Consider the following 23,725-nt stretch of genomic DNA (forward strand, 5'->3'; position numbering starts at 1 on the left):
GTGTCTATGTGTGTATGTCGTGTTTGTGGGTATCTGGGGAAGCTAGAAGAGGGAGTCAGAAGCCCTGGAGCTGTTGTGAGCCGTCCAACATGGGTTGCCGGAAACTGAACCCGTGTCTCCAGGCCTAACACTGCTAAATTCTAATACACATTCCTACTCGAGGCTTACCACTCCCGACTCCCAACCTGTGTCTATGGATGGGACCAGAAACCAAGCTGGGGACTCCAGAGTCTACCTGTCTCCTCAAAGTTGCTTTCAGCTACAAATCCCACTGTTACTGTGCACGGGGACATTTCACTTTCCTAGAAAGAGCTGGACTAACACTGTGCATTAAAATACCAGGTTTCCTGTTTTCTCTTAAGATATCAAGTACGTGATGTACAGTCTTTAATTACTCTAGACTATTAGGCTGTCTTTCTTCTCGACAGAGTTCCTAAAGGTTAAGGGTTGTATATACACCTGAGTTGTGCTAACACTTGGACTTGTAGATGGAAAAGTAAAGACGATAATTAAGACTTGGTCAATAAAAAAGAGAAGTGGGGTCCTAACTTTTTTGCAATATGACACTGTCATCTACAAATGTGGTAGGCTAAGGTCATACCTACCCTGGAGACATGAGGCCCACAGGCAGCAGGACATAACTAAATGGTTACAAGGAGAACTGCCAGCTGTAAATTTTTCAGAATTCTTAAGTTGACCTGAAAAAAAATTTCATAAAAGGAGAGGCTCACCCCAAATCCTTGCTCTTCAGATTAACAGTAACAGAAGGGGGTAGGGAGAGGGAAAGGGAGACTATCTTTTTTCTCATAGTTCCCCACATTGCTTCTCATCCAGAAAACTGGTCCCAAACACTCCTAGCAAAGCTGCCCATTTCTTGGCCCATGATTTCTTCTTTACACTGGCATCCAAGCCCGTCCCTGGATCAGTTTGTCTTGAGTGGATCTACTTGGTGGACCCAGCCTTCCACATGCAAGCAGGCAATGGCCCAGAACACGCACAGCTGACGAAGGAATTTCCACAACTGTACCTCTCTCTACTGAGCCTGGCCACCACTAGCCTGGGTTAATTATTCAGAAAGCAGTTTTGTATATACAAGGAATTTATCAACAACCTTCGGAATGTGAAATGCTAAAAACTTCACTGTTGTGGTAAGGGAATGTGTAAGACCCTTTGCCTGAGTGAGGACAAAGAAGCACAACCTGATGCCATTTGTCTGTTCCCCTTTTGAGACTTGCTTGTAAGGACATGACTTCAGGGCTGACCACTTGCTCGGGGATAACCATTTCCTGGACTATCCCTGGGGCAGACTGCTTCTCCCTCTCTCCGAAACCATTAGTTTCCTGTAGTTGTATGTCTACGGTGAGGTCCTGTGAGATCTGCCCCTCCATGTTGCCATGTCAGCTGGTGCTGTCACTGTCCAGGTCTTGTTTAGGCGGCCACATTGTTATGGTACAGGTGTAGCTCCTGTCAAGGACTCAGTCTCAAAGCAGACTCCCTGGTCCCCTGGCTCTTACACTCTTTCTGTCCACCCTACTTCCGCTATGCTCCCTGAACCTTACATCTGGGTCTGGGTTGTAGCTGTGCCAGTGGGTACCAGGCACCCCATGGTCAGTTGTTCTGTGCATTTTGGCCAGTGTGGATTTCGGTTATGGTCTCCATCTGCTACAAAGAGAAGTTTCTTTAATGAGGGATGAGAGAAAACCTGATCTGTGGGTATAAGGAGAAGTATTTAGCAGGCAGTCAGGAATCACGCCAGGCTAGTAAAGTGACAGTGGTAGGTTCTCCTCTAAGATCCTCACTTGTTTTTTTTCCCAAAAGAAAAACATTCAAGCCAGGCGGTGGTGGCGCACACCTTTAATCCCAGCGGGGGGGGGGGGGGGGGGGGGGGGGGGCGGGAAGCGGATCTCTGTGAGTTCAAGGCCAGCCTGGGCTACAGAGTAAGTTCCAGGACAGGCTCCAAAGCTACACAGAGAAACCCTGTCTCGAAAAACAAAACCAAACAAACAAACAAACAAAAAAAACATTCAAAGGAAAACATGAACATTTAATTGCCTTTAAATAATACATGGAATAATTTACATGCTATACATCCTCAAACACAATGAACATAAATCCAATTTTTTAAGACATTTACACAGACTTTCACCAACATATGCCCTGTACATCACCCAGGATGTTATCTGTGTGTGAGCACGTAAACACATATGTGCATGTGAAGTTGAAGATTAGCATAATGAACCAAAATGATGACTATAAGAAGTCTGCCACAGAAGAGTTTAAAACCACAACCTGTTGGAACCAAGGCACAAAAGCTTCCTGTTGTGGCTACAGAGATTAAGTTTCCTTTTCCAATGTCTAAACACCATTAATTATATGTTATAGTCTTATAGTACATTTGTTACTTTTTAAAATGCAGTGCTTTTATTACATAAGGTCTTTCAGAAGTGAATTGGAAAAATAAACAGGACTAGATAAAAATCACATACAATAGAGCTTTCTTCTTTTTCAAAAAAAGATACATATGTTCAAAAGTAATACAAGAAATATTACAGGTATAGGTGTAATCAGGAGATATGTAAGATAACATATTCAGATTTCTTAGTGCCCTTGAACTGTACCTCATGCCGTCCATGATATTAAACTTCGCTTCAAAGCCAGCTGGTAATACTGTCAACTGAAAGGGATTTTTTGAAAAGATAGGTATGTCCTAGTGCACAGAATAAAGAATGACTGTAACAAAGCAAAGCAAACCCTTTTCCAGAGTTAAAGCTGCTTTGCTTGGACATTAACTGGCTCCCCTCAGTGCTCCCTTTCTGTCCCTTCTAGAGTTAAGAGAAAAGAAATAGATTCCACATAAAAATGCCTGCTTTAAAATTCACACAACCAAGCAAAATCTCCACTATCAGTACACTCCTTTTCGCTTTCCCTGAAAGTCTGTAGGCAGGAACACTAACGTGAAATGTTCTAGGAGATCAGGCAGCTAAGAATGTACTTAGTATTCAGAACACTTTAGAGCTTTGCTGCTTTAAATGTGCGGTTAGCAAAGGATTCAAGCCAACCATGAAGTAAGAATTAACAGAATGCAGTAATCCGAAAGTAAATGCCAAACGTGGTCATGTGTCTAAGAAATCAGACCTCTAAGCTGTAAACAATGAACTGTCAGCTGCAGCTTGAAACAAATGACAAGCAGAACAAAGCCTTCAGAGGCGTTAGCTCTGAGTGTGGGTGGGGCTGGCCAATTACGAATGACCAGAGTCTACAACCTTCTATGCGGGAGCACGGCAGCGTGAGACCCTCCCACCATGAGAGTGCAGTTCTTTTCAGGAAGTAAGGCTGACAAAAGGAGAAATCAGACACCTTGTCCTTGGCTATAAAACGTAAAGAATAAACTGAGAATTTACTTTAAGGCTGTCTCAGAAGTACTTTTCATGGCACTTCAATGTTAAAACGTCACTAAATGGCAAAATACACGAACAGTCACGCATCTCTAGACCTGAAAGCACATGCCATGTCAATCATTAAGGGTTCAGGTTGTCAGGTCTGTTTTCTCTGCGTTAAATTACACTTCAGGAAAGCTATCTGAGCTTGGCTGTAATTAACATCTGAATCAACAGACCGTCAGCTCACTCGTATACTGTGTATATCATTTCTAGTAAGTGCACACAACACTACTCACTTCCTACAGAAACGAATATTGATCTTGCTACAAATGGCACTTAGCTGACTTATTCCTCTCAAGAGCAGTTATGATCCTATTCTCAACTATTTACCTGCTGTTAAGCCCCAAAGCCATTCGACAAACCCCGTGCCCATGTGTCCAGACCATCCTCACCACTACACATTTCTTCCATTACAGTCAGTCCAGGAAAATACTGAAGGAGTCTAACAGGTCATCCTCGCCACACCGTACTCCAAGCTGACCACAGCAGGCTCCGACTTAGAAAACTCCTCGGGGTAGTCACAGTACCGATTATCTGCTGGGTTGCTGCCCTCTATAGCTCGAAGTGTGTCGTTCACCGGAAGCAGACTCTGCTCTTTCAGACACAGGGAGGTTTTGAGGGCAGGTGGTTCAGGGTGAACGGCATGCAGCAAGTCCTTCGTTAAGATGCCATTTTTGCATTGCGTAATTTTCTAAAACAGAACATTGAAAAAATTAGTTAACTATAGATAATAGGTGATCAATCTATGTTAAGTGAAGAAAATATGGTTTTACAAATGTTTCCCTTGTACATGATACACAATCATAAACTCAGTAACTAAAAATCCCAATAGGTTAAATTTATCAAGGAAAATGCTTCATTAAGCTTTTACATTTGTCAATCAATTCAACCAGCTTTGACTGGAAAGATCACTAGGTCTTCATGTGCCAGAAGCGCATATATTATATAAGATGTTTAACAAGCGTTTTGTAAGGACAGGAAGGTGGAGGACATGCTCAGTGAAGTCACTCTAACACAACAAGGATCACATCTTAGTCAGCTGAAGGCGCTGCTGACCACAGCGAGCTTCTCTCAGGGTGTCCCTCACTAAGGGACAATAAAAAACATCTGCCTCAGAAGCAGACAATCTCCTGGAACAAAAACAACTGTCTATCATCTCTCTCTCTCTCTCTCTCTCTCTCTCTCTCTCTCTCTCTCTCTCTCACACACACACACACACACACACACACACACACACACACACACACACACTTGTTCATCTTTTTTGTTATATATGACGGCAGAGAAATGATTATAGGAAAATCTTACCGTGGGGAGAGATTTAACACACACACACATAACAGAGCATAAAGAGAACAGCAGAAGGGGGAAAAGAGGAGACTAGCCAGACAAAGCTATTTTCAATAAGCCAGCAGATAACCAGCATATAAGGAGCCCTGACAACTCAAAAAGGAAAAGGTAAGCAGGCCGAGAGGAAAGCGAGCACCATTTGGAAGTGGATTCTCAACAAAGAGAAAAAGACGCACAATACACTTTCTTCAACTGTAACCGAGGAGACCCAAAACGGAAGACACTTCCACTCAGTAAATTAAACAAACATGTTTATTAGACAACTCAGAATACTTACAGATTCTAGGTCTTTAATGTCTTCCTCTAACTGCTTGTTTTGCTCATTCATATTCATAATTATGTTCAATACAGACTGTCGAGGATGGAGCGTCCGATCAAACTGGTGGTACATGTTTCTCCAAAACCTTGACGACAAAGAAGTTTTTAACCAAACACCATTCGATGGAATAGTGAGCTCTGGAGCTCTCAGCAAAGCAGAGTGGGAACAGCTCACGCGGCCTGTTCGAAGCTCTAGAAACAGCCGAGAGGAGCTTGCACACAGTAACAATCAGACAGAAACACCAACTGCTCTCATCTGATTAGCACACGTTGTACACAGGTTCCCAAGTATCACTGTTCATAAACATACACGGTTTGTTCATTAAAATCAAGAAGACAGTGTCAAAGGATGGGAATGCTAACTATCTTCATCTGGTCATTATTCTATACATGTATACAACAATCACATGGCACCCCATAAATACATTTAGTTAAAATAATATTTTTAGGGGGTAGAGGTGGCTCAGTGGTTAAGAGCACTGGCTGCTTTTCTAGAGGACTTGGGTTTAGTTCCCAGCACACACACGGCAGCTCACAACCATCTGTAACTCTGGTTCCAGGAAATCTGAGGCCCTCTTCTGGTCTGCAAAGGCCACACACACGCACACGCACACACACACACACACACACACGCACGCACGCATGCACGCACGCACGCACGCACGCACACGCACACGCACACACACACAGTGCACAGATATACACACAGGCAAAACACTCATACAAATAATGATAAAAATAAAATAAATATTTTTTAAAGTTCCCCAAATTTGTTTGAGAAAAATCCCATATAAATGCTTCAACGGTGCCAACTTACTTAAAGTTGAAAGAAACTGTATTTGGCTCCAAGACTGTCTCAGACGTGGAACTGTAGAGAGGATTTAAGTACTTCTGCTTGTCATCCAAAAGAAAGGACCACAGGGAGTAAGTTCTCTCCTTCAACCTTAGAGAATAAGGACAACTTAAGAGTCTCACCCAGTGGTGCACAGAGGCTGCTAAGTCTAAGATGAAGCGGTTGCTTTCAGTGGCTTCCAGCTGTAGATTACCTGCTACAGCTAGGTCACTGCTACAGGTCAACCTGTTTCTCAGCCTTGTCCACTCAGGGATTCTTCTCACACACCCCGACTGCCAAGCCTCACAGCAGGACACTGGTGCAGTGAAGCTCGTTTGCCTTATTCTCACAGCCCCAGGCTGGGCCATGACAGCTAATACTACAGGACAGAAATGCATGTCGGTGGCAGAGTTTGAAATGCAGGTTCTGTGCTTGTCTAAAGCATGTGGGTAGTGGACAGCTGGCTGCAGACGAGGCATATACACCACAGTGAGCCTAACAGATGTTGCAGGCATGCACCAGTCTCATGTGCCCTAAGAAGGCCCACAGGTGTGCTCTAAGAAGGACTATTAAGAAAAAGTCATTGTTATTTTCCTCTTCTCATTGTTTGCTATCAGTTGAGAAGTTTTTCCTAAAATAAATTTGTACCCCAAGAAAAGTCGCTGGGCTAATTATAATAAGCCATTTTGACTACAGTCCAAAGCTAATGTCATCTTGTTCCTTACTGTTCACCTCTGCAAAATCCACTCATCTGTCACTCCCATTACACCTTTAGAGTTTCCCATGTCACCTCAGTTCTGCTGTCAGCTCTACTGGGAATGTGGGCATGTGGCTGTCTTCCACCTACAACCAGGGACAGCCTCTCTATACATCACCCGGAAGTTCTAGATTCGCTGTTACTGTAAGAAGTCTGAACTCAGACTCTGAGCCCCCAAACACAAGCTGGCTAGGAAAGAACAGGTGGGGGGTCAAGTGCAGCATTCAGACCCACATCAGGGACACCGTGTAGCAGCCAATGCCAGCAGACTTGTTTGCCCACAGGGAGGAGAACTATAAACTGCCATCTTACCAGAAGACAAACCTATAGTTTTCCATCTTCTACTGCTACAAAACTGGTGACCAACACTTTCTGAGAAACAAAAGAGGAGTGCCAAGGGAAACTTCAAGGGTAGAGCAGAGGGTTCTTGTCCTGGGTACTGGCTGTGTGTGTGTGTGTGTGTGTGTGTGTGTGTGTGTGTGTGTGTGCGTATATGCATGTGCGCAGGCACGCATGTAGTAATGAGATTTACTGAGCTGGCTACATATCCTACATGTACTTTTCTGGATACTATTATACTTCAAAGTATATTTCAAAATGTATTTTTACTATTACCTGGGATGGCAGCAGACATTAGTAGAGTACTTAAGCTTCAAAACTACAGACAATAAACTCTGGAGTACAATTCAGCTCTATTTGAAAGTGTCCAGGGACTTCATTGTGTAGCCATGACTTATGGCGGCTGACTTGGGTGGTGTGTGGTGTGTGTGTGTGGGGGGTGTCTTTTATCATCCACTTACTTGAGCTCCTCTCTCTCCTTCTGGCAGTTCCCGAGGAAGTTCCCGAACTGGCATGAATGCACATGCTCGTGGATCTGAAGAAGAAACGCTTCGTTGAACTCAAAGGCTTGTGGGAACTGCTCTGTCAGATGCCACACACACTCCAAGAACTGAGTAAACACCGGTGAGACTTCCTTTGGGTCACCGTCCAGATGGCCACACCTAGCCCCCCCAGAAAGCACATGCTTTTAAAAATGCCTCTGAAAGAAGTTCACTGCTTAGGTATTGTAAACTTAAACATACAAAACTAGTACACACACGTATTACATATGTAATTCAGACATATAAAAGTCCATTTGTAACCATCATTTTTGTGCACATCTCTAACCTCTGCAGGACCAGAAGTTCAAGGCCAGCCCTGTCACCACACTGTCTCTTTCTCAGAAAACCTCAGTGGCCACGAGAACTAACAGAGGCACGACAAGAAAGAGCCAACGGAGACGTTAGGTCTGGCTCCTACAATTCATAGCTCCAGTGCTCACACCACAGAGATGTGCCAACTCCCAAGAACAGAACACAGTGGTACAATTTTGCGAAGATGGGATTGCCACTCACCTCTCTGAAAATTTATGCCCAAACGATATCCAATCTTTTTCTATTAAAACCTAGTGAGAAAAAGCAAAACCAACTATATAACTATTTTCAACTTAAAAAAATGTTGCTGCGACAATTCTGCTAAGAACAGAAATAAAAATATAAAAATACCACAGGTAAAAAGATGGCCAGGACCTAGACTAGAGTGAGGGTTACAGAAGAGTGAAAACATAAGAGGAGGTCTTAGACAAACTGTTCCTGCTGCACTTATTAGGAGCACACCTGGTAAGGCAGAATTACATTTTTGTACATATAAAAATGACACCAAGAAGGCCAGGAAAAGCCAGCACTCAGAGGCTCAGGCAGGAGAATAGAGAGTTCAAGACCAGACAGGGCTTCATAGGGAAACCCTGTCCTCAAATAGAGTTTGGGGTGGGAGAGGGGAACTAGGAAAATGTAAATTAAAATGTTAATAGTGGCCAATTCTGGGTAGTTTGGGGTGGGGGGTGTTTTAAACCATTTGGCTTACTTGTACATTGTTTACATAAAACATAACAAAAATGATAAGCAAGACTCTGTCTCTTGGGAAACAAAACAAAGTCAATAAAAGGGACAGCTTTTATTCAAATCCCAACGCTGACGTCATGCCTCAGACTGAACTACACAGTTGAGTCTTCATGTCATGGATTCTCTACTGCCCAACTCCACCAAAATGAGAGAGATCTTTCTTTTCTTTTCCTTTTCTTTTTGTTTGAATCAGCTTCTCAATATGAAACCCAGGTTGGCCTGGTAACCCCATCCTCTTGTCTGAACTTTCCAAGTGCAGGGACTAAAGGCATGCACCCCCACAGCCAATAAGAACAGATCTCCAATGTTCCCAGTCAGATCTGAAGTACCTTCTTAGTGCTTGACACACCTCATAACCTCCTCCCACAGTCACCAAGCACCTTCTTTGACAAGATGGTCATCTTTTTTGGCATCTCCAATGTTAAATCCATTTAACATAGCAAACTGGTCAAGAGTGCAGTTTCTTGAGCACATTTACGGGCTCTATCATGGATGGCTTTGTCTACTCTACACTGTGACTGTGGGTGGGCCTCCATCATTCTATCCATCCTAACTTAGTATCCTCTTGAGCCTGCTCCGACCTTAGCTCAGAGGAGAGCAGGAAGCACCAGACGCTGACTCAGCAGCCTGGAAACCTAGGTGAGGGCTCCTGTCCTCCACTCCCATTCAGTGCATGATTAGTCTGCACTGGTCCTCCTTTGCCAATGTCCCGTGAACCCATCAGCTCCGTCTACTTGTGAGTGCTCTGCTGCCTTCCTTCCAGTCCTCCCTCTTCAGCTGGCCCAAGAGTCGCTATACTGGACCCTCAGCCTCCGTCCCACCCCCTTCTGACTTCAAGATGCCAAGATAACTTTTACAGAGCATCTCTCATCAAGCTACTGCTTGCTCTTCATGTATTACTGAATGGCTCTCATTGCCCAGAGGGGAGAGTACACATCCCAGCATCCTCTTCCTCAGGCTCTCACTCTACAATTGCTGTGCACCAGGCTTACTCTGATCTCCCTCATGTTATCACCCATGTCTCCTAAAGGGGCTCTGCTGTGCTCCTGGTCATTTCATACACAGCTTATCCAAATGCCTACCAAAGGAGCTAAGAATAACATTCCTCACTTATATTCGCAAAGTAAGCTTAATGTTATTTTTTATTAGCACTATTTTCCTATAGATTTTTTATTTCTATTTAGTTTGTTGTTATTTCCATTTGATTCAGTATGATAATAGAGCCAAATAATGGTGCTGACCCTTGTCACAAGGACACTGTTTAATAATTAAAAGCTTAAAAACATCTCTAATATCTCTTTATGAACTCACCATGTATTTCTATGTAAATTTGTTTTATTTCTAGACAGGGTTTCATGAAGCTCAGGCTGGTCTCAAACTGATAACATAGTAAAGGATGACCTTGAATTCCTGACTCTCTTGTCTTTACCTCCCAAATGCTAGGCTTGCAGACCCAGCTTAATATACCTGGCTTACCATGTAAAATTTGGAAGTTAATCTAATCAAATACAAAACAAAATAAACAGAAGATAAAATCCTGCCTAGTAGGAAACCAGTTCAACTAGAAATTTGGTTTCACAGACAGAAATGACACCACGATGTTTCACTTACCACCAGTGCGATAAATGAACATGCCTTAACATGACTTAAAGTTCAGTACTGTGTTTTACACAATACGTTCATTAGATAAAGATGTAGGAGAAAATCTCAACAATTCTGTTGGTAACACTTTAGGGCAGTGGTGGTGGGGGGTCAACTTCTAGATCTGAAGTATTTTGCCAAAAACTGTGGCACAAATGGAGTTCAGTCTAACTGCAGGTCCTCTGCCTCGGAAGCACTGACATCCAGGGCCCCAGGATCTTTAACAAGAACTGTCCTATGCAGGGTCACCTGCTTAGCAGAATCTACCAGCAACATGACCTTAGTATAAAACTGTCTTTGAACATTGCCAAGCATCCCCTGGACAGATGAATCACTGTGTCCAATGGAACAAATCCTTACCATGAATCCTTCTATTGTCCTGTAGTGGGGATCCAACAAAAGCGAACCGAGGGAACAGACTTGGGAAGTCCTGTCCCACCCATCCGAACAGTGCACCAGCACACTTGCATTTTCCACCACTATTGCCTGGGGGAAAAATGACACACTCAGATTCCCGTAAAATACACTGTTCATAAATCAATAAGGTTGCACACTAAAACCCACACTAGAAGATACACACTATAAAGAAGAGCTTGCTCTGCAATAACACTGTTGCCACAGTAATTAAAACAACAAACAACAGAAACAAAGCAAGCAAACAAAACAGTTGTTTCTAAGTACTTGGTAACTGTAACTCTCCATATTAGGTACCACTTCAAACTGAAGTGAACTCCATTAAGGAGGTAAAGAAGAGCAAAGGTGACAGACATGTGTACCAAGGCTAAATCCATTCCTTCCCAAACCAATGAGAGATGATTACCTTAGCTAAGAAGATTGCAGCATCCAAAACAGCCTTGATATGGCGAAGCCATCCTGAGCTCTCCAAACCAGAGTAGAAGTCGTTGACAGAAAGCCCCTTGTTGCCATTCACTAGGAAACAGGGAAGAAGGTTTTCAATTAGAATGGGCTAGAGTTCCCATTCATCCTTTCAGGATATCGCAAGGGGAGTGAATCGGAGAAAGTGCATATAAGTGAAATGTGCTATTAGAGGCTGAGTAATACTTTGGGGGCCTTTTTTCTGTCCTTCCTTAGGCTTAAAAGAAATGTTTGATTGCCTTTTAAAAGGTAGTGCAAAAGTTTAACTATTTCATATTTTAAGTTTTTAATATGACATCATGACTAGAATATACTGACTATTCAAAGATCTCTAACAACAGTGTAACACTGTAACCTGTAAACCACTAGAACTGTTCAGATAGAGCAGCTCCCACCCAAAATGAAGCTACTGAGCCTTGAAATGTGGCTAGGCCGAAGTGAGATCTAAGTATAGAAACACTATTGCTTTCTAAGACTTGATGACAATAAAAGGTCTCACAGGATGTGGTTGTGCACACCTGTAATCCCAACACCCAAGAAGCTGAAACAAGAGGATCAGGATCGCAAGGCAAGCCTTGGCTACAGAGTTAGCTCAAGGATACCTTGGATTAAACGAAACCCTTCTCAAAATGATATGAGTAAGCAACTGAGTGAGTGAGTGAGAGAGAGAGAGAGAGAGAGAGAGAGAGAGAAAAGAGAGAGAAAAGAGAGAGAGAGAAAGAAAGAGAAGGAGAGGGAAGGAAGAAGAGGGAAGGGGAGGGGCAGCGAGGCCAGTCTGTCAGTTTTTATACTCACTACATGCTAAAAATAATACTTTTACTATATTACGTATATTACCAACATCAACCCCACATTCTCTTTACTTTTTGAGTGTGACTGACAGAACATTCAAAGCCTTATGTGACTATTCCTATATTTCTATCTCACAAAGCTTTCTAAAAGGTGTACAATAATCATACCTTCTAGTAATTTCTGAAGGCTGGATCTCATGACATGAATATTTTCTATTCCAACAAACTGAAATCTAATATTAGAATAGTTGTCTTCATTTTCATAACCTTTTCCGGCTGCTCTGTTAGCCATTGCATTCAGCTAAAATTCAAAATTTTAGAAATTTACAATCAAATTATTTTTATTATTAGTTTACCAAAATGCCATAAAAACAGTAAGTCACACTTCATAGGCAGGAGATCATTTAAAGAAACTCATCAAAATTGAATAAGCTACTATTTTTTAACAAGCAAAACTGCCACATCACCAGCAGTGAAGAAGGGCAGTGTGTGGGGAAATGTGGCTGTCAAACAGAAGAAAGTCTAGTCCAGCAGACTCGAAAATTCAAGATCATTCATCTACATTCTCACCAGCTTTCCACATTTCTATAACAACTCAAAACTAAAAAGAAAGGAATGTTTCCTATCTAAATCTAGATTTGGAGATGGGTAGAGCTGGAGAGCTCAGTTTGCAGAATCAGACTGTGAGATTAGAACCACAGGTGCCCTGAGAGCCAGATGTGAACTGCGGCTCTATGCCACGAAGCTTGCACATGGAGACTCAGCACTACAGCTGTGTTGTGTACAGCATCATCCACCAGCCTGGCACAGCTCCAAGAATCGTGCCTAAGAGAAACTGCTCTCCAGAGGAAAAACAGACTGTTGACTGATCAGAGACACCCTTAGGATTCGGCTTGCTGGCTTCTTTCACACAATATGTTACTATAATTACTATTCTTTTCTTATGAGTATGGATGAAGAAAATGACCTAAATTAGGTGAAAATAACTTTTCATTAAGTGAATGGGCCTGGGGCTGGTAACAAGTACAGGTGAATTATACCCACTGACTCAATAGTTACCAGCATCTATGATGACTTAAGTAAAATTTAAAATGCTTCCATATCATTACTACTTAATTTTAAACTTAGAAAAGCAAGTAAAAAAAATCAGTATTTTCTGTATCAATGACAATTATATAAATAAAAACAATTAGGTCTTGAGCTATAAATCAGTCAGATTTTATCTTCAAAATGTATATACTATAATCACCTTTTATATCTAACATCACCTAAAAAGAATCATTAGATTACAGGCCTCCAGTAACAAGGGAACACAATTTTTTTTATGAGACATTACCAACTCTTGAGTCCTGAGAAAGCCTTTTATATTTAACAAAAGATTACTAATACCAACTTCTAATATTAACACTTTCTAATTTACTCGAATATCCTCATCTTCTTATTTTCCATTTGTCTTTTGTGAGGCCACATAGTGATGGAGAATCACTCTAAGACACTATGGTCCCTTTCACAATGCTGCCTAAAGTCACTTGTATTCTATAGTGCTCACTCGCTTTTTCTCATCGTTCTCTCTTATTTTCTCATCATTCCAGATTTTTGAAGAAATCCTCACTATAATTCTGCCAATGTCCTTTTGTGTATCCCACCAGCTCTGCATGCGATGCTATAACAGAAATCAAAATAAAGTTAGCTGTCACCGCTGAAGATTGTAATTACTCTAATTTCAGGGTCCTATGTGAATCAGCTCCCTACCGTGCACATAAAAAGAAGCACAGACTCCGATTCAGTCTCAATGATAAGAATTTAGCCTTGTACCACAGACACCAGGATAGCGGCAATTTCCTGTTCATTACAGTTCTCTAGTTCAGTGTTTCCTACATTAAATAATTATTTCCTCTAGTTTTTAATCTTTCAAATTATGGCCAAATTATTTTAACACAAAGTGTTTTGTCAATTAACAGTTTTAGTAACAAAGAGAGTGATAAGCTGGGTATTGTGGTGCATGCCTATAATTCCACCATTTGGGAGGTAGAGGCAGAAGAACCAGGATCCTTAGCTACTTAGTACAAATGCTACATAAGAGCTTGTCTCAAGCCGGGCGGTGGTGGCACACGCCTTTAATACCAGCACACGGGAGGCAGAACCAAGAGGATCTCTGTGAGTTCGAGGCCAGCCTGGGCTACAGAGGGAGTTCCAGGAAAAGGTGTGATGCTACACAGAGAAACCCTGTCTCAAAAAACCAAAAAAGAAAAAAAAGAAAAAGGAAAGAAAAGAAAACTTGGGGAAGAGTATAAAGATAAGACTTAATATATCTTTAAGAGTTCGATATGTGGTAGGGCATGGTGGTAGCACACATCTTTAATCCCAGCACTTGGGAGGGAGAGACAGGAGGATCTCTGTGAGTTCTAGGCTAGCCTGAGTTACATAGTGAGACCCTGTCATGAAAAAACAAAAACAAAAACAAAAAAAAGACTTCCATATGTATGTATATAGATATGTTTTGTATCAGGAGACAGAAGAAATCATGGCCTAGAGTAGAGCACTGAGAACTGGTCTCCTAATTAGTATCCCTCAGAGGATTGATTTTCTTCATAACATTAGCCTTTGCTAACTTAAAACTACAATTGAGGTATGTTATATATGGGCAAATATATTTATTCCCATCAGTTAAAGACATAAACAATAAAGATAACAGACTGCATGGTACTTGGATACATACCTTGGGCCTGGTATCCACAACATACATGTAGTGGTTTCCTGAGTTGGCTGCACTAATGGCTTTAAGCAACTTCTCATCCTCCAGGCACCTGGCACTGAAGCCTGACAATGGCTGACTACATCGACAAATGACAGCCTAATTTTAAAAAGACAAACCAGATTATACAAAGACTCTAAGAGCTTAGGAAAAGACCTATAGTGTTAAAATCAAACATACTATATATTTTAAAGTCTGGAAGAAAATTAGAAGGCATTAACGTTGAAATATTATTTGATTTAAATACCTGTCAGAATCTAGATGCTGCCTACACTTCCTATGTTGGTTTGAATGAAAATGGCCCCCAAAGACTCATAGGGAGTGGCATTATTGCTGGTGCAGCCTTGTTGGAGTAGGTGTGGCCTTGGAGAAAGTGTGTCACTGGGGGCGGGCTTTGAGGTTTCAGATGCTCAAGCCAGGCCCAGTGTCATACTCTCTTCCTGATGCCTTCTGATCCAGATGTAGAACTCAGCTCCATCTTCAGAACCATGTCTGCCTGCATGCCACCATACTTCCCACCATGACATTAATGAACTGAACCTTGAAACTGTAAGTGAGCCCCAGTTAAACGTTTTCCTTTATAAGAGTTGCAGTGGTCATGGTGTCTCTTCACAGCAATAAAACCCTAAGACACTTTTCAATATTGTCTTTTCCCAAGAAAATTAAATGTTTCCTTATCTAGTTTGTTCACACACACACACACACAATCTAAATTGAATTTAAAACACTGTGGCCCCAAGGTGCAGCACTCAGTCAACTGTCTAATCAAGGAGGACACACCTGCATTCTGGTTTTATATTGCTACAAGATAATTTCAGCTAAAGTTCAGGTAAAGAAGATGGGCTAGCAAAACATATAGGTCACGAAATTCTAAAATGCTGTTGGACATGGTGCTGGGAACTGAACTCGAGTCCTCTGGATGAGCAGGAAGCACTCTAACCACTAGTCATCTCTCCCACCCTTAACAGGAACTTTTAAATTAACAACATCTTGGGCTAGAGAGATGGTTCAGCAGGTCAGAGCACCTACTTCTCTTCCAGAGGACTGGGTTTCAGTTCCCAGCACCTGCGTGGAAACTCACACAACCTTTTGTAACTCCAGTTCCACGGGATCCAATAGGCAACAGGCACATACCCGGTGCACAAACATACATTCAGGCAAAACACTTATATATGTAAATAAGAATTGAAATATAAATTAACAACATCTGAAATTTTATTTCCCTACTAAAAATCAGAAAGCTTTTTAAAAGGTGAGACATAAAGATGAGAAAAGATAATCTAAGGAGAAACATATCTATTAAAAAGGAATTAGTAAGTGATGTATTTTTTTACTATATTTTAATTCCTTAAAAAATTAAAAGATTTAGAAGCATATATTTCTCTTCAATCTTACCCATGTCTCCTCCAGTTTTACTCTACAAAAACATTCCAATACAGTATCATTGGGGAAAATGTTACAAGTACATGTGTGGGGGAACCCACCCCTACTTTTTCCCCAGGGTACTCTTGAGGAGAGAAGAATAAGAGATATTCGGTAGAAAGATAGAGGGAAGAGAAACAGAAACACAGGATAACCTCGGGATGCCAAGGGGTGGAACAAAAGACCTCCCCCTAGCTCAGCCAAGTGAAGACCCTTCCAATCACCTGGTAACCACACATGTGTTCAAGCAATTCTCTAATGCAGCCTTGCTAGGTAAAGCAAGCTCAGATCTCACTAGGAAACCTTTGTGGGCCTCTACAACTCTCCCTTCTTGATATAATAAGTGGTTCCCCAGACCCCTCAGTTAGACTGTGCCTGTCTTAGGTCATCCTTCTTGAATAATCTTCCTTAGCCGTCATGGAGATACACTTTCCATCAAGCATACTCCGGCTTAGTTTGGAAGTTATCAAGAAGAAAGTTGCCCAGCTTTGGCTACCAGCCTCTGGCAGGAGGGGGTACAAAGTTTAACTCAGCTCTGACCAAGATCCCTGCTAAGAGCTTGCAAACATCCACAACAATATCCATAACTGCCACACCTCACAGGAAAGGAGTAGAGGATAATAAAGATGGAATATCCTTTTTAAAATTGGTCTAAGATGACTACAGCAGTCTTGGCTGCACCAAGCATTTTTCTAAATCAAAACTCTCTCCTAACAGATGTTCAATAAAATTTTCAAGAGACTATTTTGATTCCCAGGAGAAAACAGTCATTTCAAAACACTTCAAAGCATCCACTCAAGTAAACAAAAACTCATGCTAATTATAAAGACACTTTTAGCTGTTTAAGTAGCTCATATGTGTTCCTACCACAGCAGTAGAATTTCTGTACAAACTAACTGGATTGTGGGAGGCCTACCCCTTTGTGGGAGGCCTACCCCTTTCCAAACAGAAACAGAGAAGTAGAAACTTTGAGGAAGAAGATGGAAAAGCTCCCCTAATTATGACACCTTCACTTAATTTTTCCAGGGGTCACTGGGACCACAAAATTATATTTTAAGCTATCATAAAAGATGTTCAAATATATCTGAAGGTAAAGAGTAATAAAAACACTTCTAGTATGAACATCACTATACACTTTTTACAAACTTACATTCAACATTTACACTTTTTACAAACTTAGATTCAACATTTACACTTTTTAACACTCAACATTTATACTTTTTACAAATTTACATTCAACATGTTTACAAGTAGCATAAATATCAGGATACTTATTTATACTTTTTACAAACTTATATTCAAAAGGAAACCCTATAGAATGATTTTACAAACTTTAGCACCTATCTAGAAGAGATTTCTTAAAAGAACTATTTACATTATTCTTCCAACAAGACAGAGATAACTTTCTTTGGACTTCATTTAAAAAGTAGAAATAAGAACACTTCTCTTATGGTACTATTTATGAAATTAAAAAGTCTAGATAAAAAAAATAGAGCATAATATGTAAAACATTGCTCGAAAACATTGTTCAGTAGATCATTAATCTCAATCGTCTATAATTGATATTATTTAGATTTTTCTGATAAAGCAAGTAAAATGTTTCATATCAAACTCAGGCAGCCAGCAAGCTTCATTTGATGACTAAGAGTACCATTTTCCCCCCTCTTAGTTTTTTTAAGCTGCTTTTTTAGACTACCATGAGCTCTTTCAACAATGCCTTGTCTTTGATAGATTTTTATTAGATCAATGTTTCTGACAAGGTTATTTGTTCGCAGAAACTGCTACTGTCCAAAGGAGTCAAGAACATAGATGTGTTGTTTTAATTATCATGAAACACATCTTTTTTTTTTTTATTTTTTGGTTTTTCGAGACAGGGTTTCTCTGTGTAGCTTTGCGCCTTTCCTGGAACTCACTTGGTAGTCCAGGCTGGCCTCGAACTCACAGAGATCCGCCTGGCTCTGCCTCCCGAGTGCTGGGATTAAAGGCGTGCGCCACCACCGCCCGGCATGAAACACATCTTTTATTAGCTTGCTCTGAGGAAGAACATTTTCATGATTTAGTATTTTTACTTCATTCACTAGCTTCTCAACCCCTGATGCCATTTTACTAATTGCTGTGATACTTTGATCATGAGTCATTCAGCTCAAGCTGTAGTTATAACTTTTCAACCTTCAGTACGTGGTACATTTTTCCTATTCTCACAAATATCAGTGCATTCATTAAGCAAGCATTCTAATTTACCACTGTTTCTAGATTTTTCTAGAGTTTGGTCCCCATCTACAAAGCAATCACTCCTTTCTGAATACACGTTTCCTTGTTCTCCCATTAGATTTGCAAAGAAATCACTCACTGCAGGCTGCTGTTCAAAAGGCAAAGAACTTCTCTGATTATCCTATTTGTCCCCTCTGGTATCTCATAGCATGACCCAAGTTTTTCATTTGCCCATAAGTTTTTTCATACTTGAAGCAATTTCTAATGTACGGACCACTTTCCCTCGCTTTCTTAAAGGTTTCAAAATTATTTGAAAAGTGTCATTAGCATCTTAATTGCCTCTTGACAGGCATCACCCGTTTCTCGTTTTTCAGGAAGTAAGGGTAAGTGTTCTAGCAGCACTTGGGAGAAAGCGATGTTTTGAGCTGAAAAAGCAGTTTTTTGGGGCAGTGTAGTACTGGCAATATTTCCCTTGGGCTGTTTGTTGCTCTGTTACGGGAAACATTTGAAAGGTTTTTGGGTTTTTTTTTGTCCCGGTCTTTTTGCATTTTCTTCAGGGCCTGCCTATACCACCACACTGTTACAAACCACATTTTCCAAGCTATCTTTTCTATACCATCACGCTGTTGTGAACTACATTTCCTAAGCAGCCCTTCCAGGTCCCAGCTGTGGCCAATTTTGGCTGTTGCACTCTCAGTTCACCTGGCACTGTCCCCAGAGCAGGTCACATTTGGTGGCTTTGCTTCCCAGCCTCACAAGGTCAGTGAAAAGAGCTTTTTCAGAGGGACTCTTTCACTCCTCTCCTCAGTTGTGGACACCATGTAGCCTCATTTACCGACTCGGGGCTTGAGGTTAGGTGGGTGGCTCCTGATGTCCCTGCCGGCCTTGTTTGTATGGCCAAATTTTGCCTCAGTTTTTCCCGTGCTGCCACTGCAGCTTTGCAGCTACTGCTTCCTCCATACCAGCAGCTTTTCCCCGGGTCCCCACCTCTGCTGCTGCTCCACCCTGAGGGAAGCTGCCCTTGCTTGGCTTTCTGCCTGCATTCCCTGGGGCATCTCTTACTAGGCCCTAGCTGTAGGGGACTCTGGCTAGGGTCCAAAGTGTCTGCTGTTTTTCTAATACTGGCTTGAAGGGGAGAGAGGACCAGCAGAAAGGGTTTACGATGTTCCAAGAGGTGTTTTTACTAGGGCAATTACAGGTGACTTCCGCATTCTGATACATGTTGTTCCAGGTGAATCTAATTTCAGTCTTATAGAAAGAAAAGAGATCTGAGAAGGAAAGACCTGAAAAGCTTTCAGTTTTTTAGACAAAAATTACTAAGTTTTCCCCAAGACTTCTATTCCTTATTTTCAGCTTCATGGCCAAGAGCAAACTAATTCTGATGGTACAATGTTTTCATACAGTGGCAATATCAGTAGAGCGGAAGTTTTTGTCTCCCCCCGCATCTGTCTCAGGGAATATTTTTTCCCCTGCCACTCAGGGCTTAGATCTAAGCTATCCATAGGCCAAAAGCTTCCACAGGAATCTTTTTCTGCCCATTTCCTCTCATAGTATTTTTTTCATGACTCCAATTCTTCCTCAGAAGTCTACATTAACAGTCCCAAGAACACAGCCCTTCTGTCTTGTTGCTCTTCTAACTTATCCTAAGTTTTTTCTACACTATATTCCTATATTCTACCTTACCCTAAGTTTTTTCTTACCCAATATTTCTAATTCTACTCTTATTCTGAATTTCTTCTTACCCAATATTCCTATACCTAATCTTATATTTTTCCTTAATTTTATAGACAGAAATTAAGAAAGAGAGAAAGAAAGAAATCTAGATAGAGATATTTACTACAGCCTTATTTTTCACTTTGGCATTTCTTTCAGCCACTTTACTTTCACTCCCAAGAATAAAATATTGTCACCTTTATTTTTAATTCATTATTGGGCATGCTCGCTTACACCCATGATACCCCTAACTCTCCTTTTGCCAAGTCCTCTGTCCCTGTTCCTGGCACCATCTGTGGGGGAACCCACTCCCACTTTTTCCCCAGGGTATTTTTGAGGAGAGAGAGATAAGAGATATTAGGTAGAAAGATAGAGGGGAGAGAAACAGATAGAAACACAGGATAGCCTCAGGAGGGCCTGGATCAATATCTACTAGCCCCTCCTGCATCTTGTAAAGGGCCTTTTATGTCAAGGGGTGGAGCAAAAGACCTCCCCCTATTTCAGCCAAGTGCAGACCTTGCAAACACCTGGTAACCACACACGGTCAATCCATCCCCCTTAGGCAGCTCTGCTGGGTAAAGCAAGTTCAGATCTCACTAGGAAACCTTTGTGGGCCTCCACATACATGTCTGTATAGTTTACCTGCACAAACAAAATACGACCACAGAAATTACAATGGCAGAAGAAAATGAAGACTGTTATGCTGTTTTTAATGTTCAAGAGTTCTTTCCTATTTTCTGCAAAATTGTTTTAGTTACTTTTCTGTTTTTGAATGTGGTGTCCTAATTCTCTGAGCATAAACAGGTTTCTTGTTGTTGCCATTTTAAAGGAATGCTCTACATGCATTTTACACCTGTTTTCTGATTACTAAGTCAACCACTGAGTATTTTTAGCCTATCTTTCCAATAAACAATGTAGGATAACAGGGTGTGTCCAAGGTGGCCAGGAAACTCACTACGGCTTAAGATACTAGAAGTAAATTAGAAACTTCTGTTTAAAATTTACCTGAACAAAGTTCTAACAAATACAAGGCGTATGAGGCCACCAGGACAAGCATGGACAAAGAAATTCCAACAGAGGTGACATTTGGGGTAACAGCAGACTGGCAACAGGCAACTGGTTTGGCAGAGAAAGAGCCTACTACAAGAAGGAACAGGGAAATCTAGCAGCAAGGTCATAGCTGGCACCTGCAGGAGCAGGGTGTGGCTGAACACACAGAAAGGTGAGCTGCTCCAGATCTTTCCTCCCTGAACACAGAGTTTAGTCTACAAAGAGGATTAACATCAGATTGGACCCAGCAAAGGATGGGAATGAAGCTTTGAACTTCTCTAAACAAGAGAATAAAATATAGTCTATCTAGGAGAATGGGAGCTCCTGCCACCCTTCGTAACTGTTACATCACACAAAATCCAGCAAAAGCATACTGTGAGGAAGCCAAACACATAGCAGAAACATAAAAATGCAAAGGCACACAACTTCAGGCATGCAAACTTTTAACAGGTGAAACATGAGGAAAGGGAGACACACACAGAATTCCTTAAAAAAAAAATTAACAAACAACAAAAGCCTGTCTGCTTGAGAGCTGTTGTCACCAAATCACACAACAGGAAACTGACTAAAGAAATTCAGAAAAGAGAAAGAACCCTTAATGTCACAAACACAGTCTCAGAACTAAAGAACCTGAGAGCTGGGTGAGAAGGACAGTTAAACAACTCTTCCAGAAAACAGAGACATGGGATGCAGGAAGGAAAGCTGCAGAAATGGGGCTTACACAGGAAGCCTGTCAACTAACACAAGCTAAAAAGGAAAAAATACAAAGAAAATGAACAGAGAAAAGAAAACATTGCAGAAACAGAAGTACCTTCTTCAAGCTGAGATCAGAGTTTATAGGCAGTCTGTAAATGATATACCAAGGCACATCACTATGAAATTCCTGAACCCAGGAAAAAAGCCTTCTGGGTAAAGAGGGGAATATGTTTAAAAATCAGTTTACAAGGGCTTAGGAGTCAGAAACGGCAAGGTACTCAAACTACCCGTGTGGAAGCTGCCTCTGAACCTCAGTCATCAGCAAGGCCTGCCTTATGAGACTGCGAAGATACAAACAAGACAGCACCTAGGCTATCCCTACTATCAGGAAGCTGGGAAGGTAAGTTCTCATGGGGTGAGGGTGAAGTTCAGGGTAGAGCAGGAGACCCTGGATTCCAGTGCCAGCAACGCAGACACACAGGACAAGCAAGCCCTGCCACCACATCAATGTGGTATGCCTCCTCTTCCTGCTCCTTACAGAACCCTTCCCATGTGAAGGGCTCACACTGTTCACACAGAGCCCAGATGCCCTGGGTTCTCTTCCGCTTTCAGTGCTTGCCTTGGCACAAGCAAGCTATCCGATTTCTCTAAGTACACATAGGACTAAAGGACAACTACAGAAAAGAAACAGACCTATCTATTCACTGATCCCATTATTAAGGCATTTCAGGAAGAGAAAGGTAGGAAAGGAGAATTTCAGGGTAGTTTTGTTTTATGACTTCAAAAACAATAGTGAAAAGCCAGCACGTCTCTGTTACAAACATTATAATAGCAAGCCTGTGAAGTAAAAGGTAATATTCACTGCCCAGTGTGGTGGCATATGCCTTTAACTCCAGCACTCAGAAGGCAAAGGTAGGCAGATCTCATGAGTTCGAGGCCTGCATAGTCTATATAGTGAGTTCTGGGACAGCAAGAGCTACATAGTGAAACTCTGTCTCAAGCAAAACAAAACCAAAAGTTAGTGTTCTTCTGGATGCTTAGAATGTTACCTGTGTCTATTGTACTTATTAAATGAGAGAAGTCTCTTACCTCAGTGCCTTGCCAGCAGTAGGACAGGACTGGAAGTCTGCCCTTGCTCCGGAAGTTGGAGCTGCCCATGATCATTGGTGGGGTGGCTGATTTTGGAACATACAGCTCTTTTGGGTAAGTTTCACAGACCTGGGAATATCAAATGAAAGTACTTAACTCCAACCAGAAACCACGAGGCTAGTGGAAGCAGATGGGCTAACTGTAGATCTTCTCCTTACCCTCCACTCCTCCAAGTCCAATCCCCAAGTCTCATCCCCAGCTCTATAGCAGACCTTCTTCTGCTGTGGCCTCCGCTCACTCTGTGCCCACATTCTTAGGGGACGAAGCAGATCCTGGTGGAACACCCTGCTTTCCTCCCTCCTATGGACCCTCTCATGCCCTCTCCTAATCCATCCCCATTCCAAAGTATCAGCCGCCAATACCTAGAAACACACTTTACCTGCACCTGCAGTGACCACACCTATCAGGATCCCAGATAAATTTCCTATTAGGCAGCACACAGCCATCACACTCTCCTAAGAACCAGAGAGGAAACAGAAACCAAGGAACAAAACACCCACCCAACAAAGACAAAACCAGACATCAGCACCTAAAATTACAATCACTCCAAAACCAAATGTCTAGATGCCAGGATGAAAACACAATCAATAACAGCAAAGGCAGTATGACTCCACTAGAGCCCAGCAACCCTACTACAGCAGGCCCTGAGTATTCTAACATAGTGGAAGCACAAGAAAAAGACCTTAAAACAGCCTTTATGAATACAATAGAGGTCTTCTAAGAGGAAATTAGTAAATCCCTTAAAGAAATCCATGAAAACACAAACCAACAGTGTAAGGAAATA

The 23,725-nt window shown here is 41.7% G+C and overlaps 1 protein-coding gene across 2 annotated transcripts in view; it reads right to left on the minus strand.

Annotated features, from left to right (window-relative positions):
* Positions 1–2,743: 2,743 nt before the first annotated feature.
* Positions 2,744–23,725, minus strand: part of Mtmr6 (myotubularin related protein 6) — a 40,947-nt gene continuing 19,965 nt past the window's right edge. The window contains exons 5-15 of one of the 2 annotated variants that reach the window (XM_059273537.1): positions 22,882–23,010; positions 14,665–14,799; positions 13,495–13,608; positions 12,114–12,246; positions 11,099–11,208; positions 10,639–10,764; positions 8,092–8,141; positions 7,498–7,698; positions 5,926–6,051; positions 5,068–5,194; positions 2,744–4,131 (exon numbers count right to left, since the gene is read on the minus strand). In XM_059273537.1, the coding sequence (XP_059129520.1) occupies positions 3,883–4,131; positions 5,068–5,194; positions 5,926–6,051; positions 7,498–7,698; positions 8,092–8,141; positions 10,639–10,764; positions 11,099–11,208; positions 12,114–12,246; positions 13,495–13,608; positions 14,665–14,799; positions 22,882–23,010 (1,500 nt within the window). In that variant the 3' untranslated portion in view covers positions 2,744–3,882. The remainder of the gene's footprint in view (positions 4,132–5,067; positions 5,195–5,925; positions 6,052–7,497; positions 7,699–8,091; positions 8,142–10,638; positions 10,765–11,098; positions 11,209–12,113; positions 12,247–13,494; positions 13,609–14,664; positions 14,800–22,881; positions 23,011–23,725) is intronic. The other variant, XM_059273538.1, reaches the window with a different exon arrangement.

This window comes from Peromyscus eremicus, chromosome 9 (assembly GCF_949786415.1).
Source record: "Peromyscus eremicus chromosome 9, PerEre_H2_v1, whole genome shotgun sequence".
NCBI lineage: Eukaryota > Metazoa > Chordata > Mammalia > Rodentia > Cricetidae > Peromyscus > Peromyscus eremicus.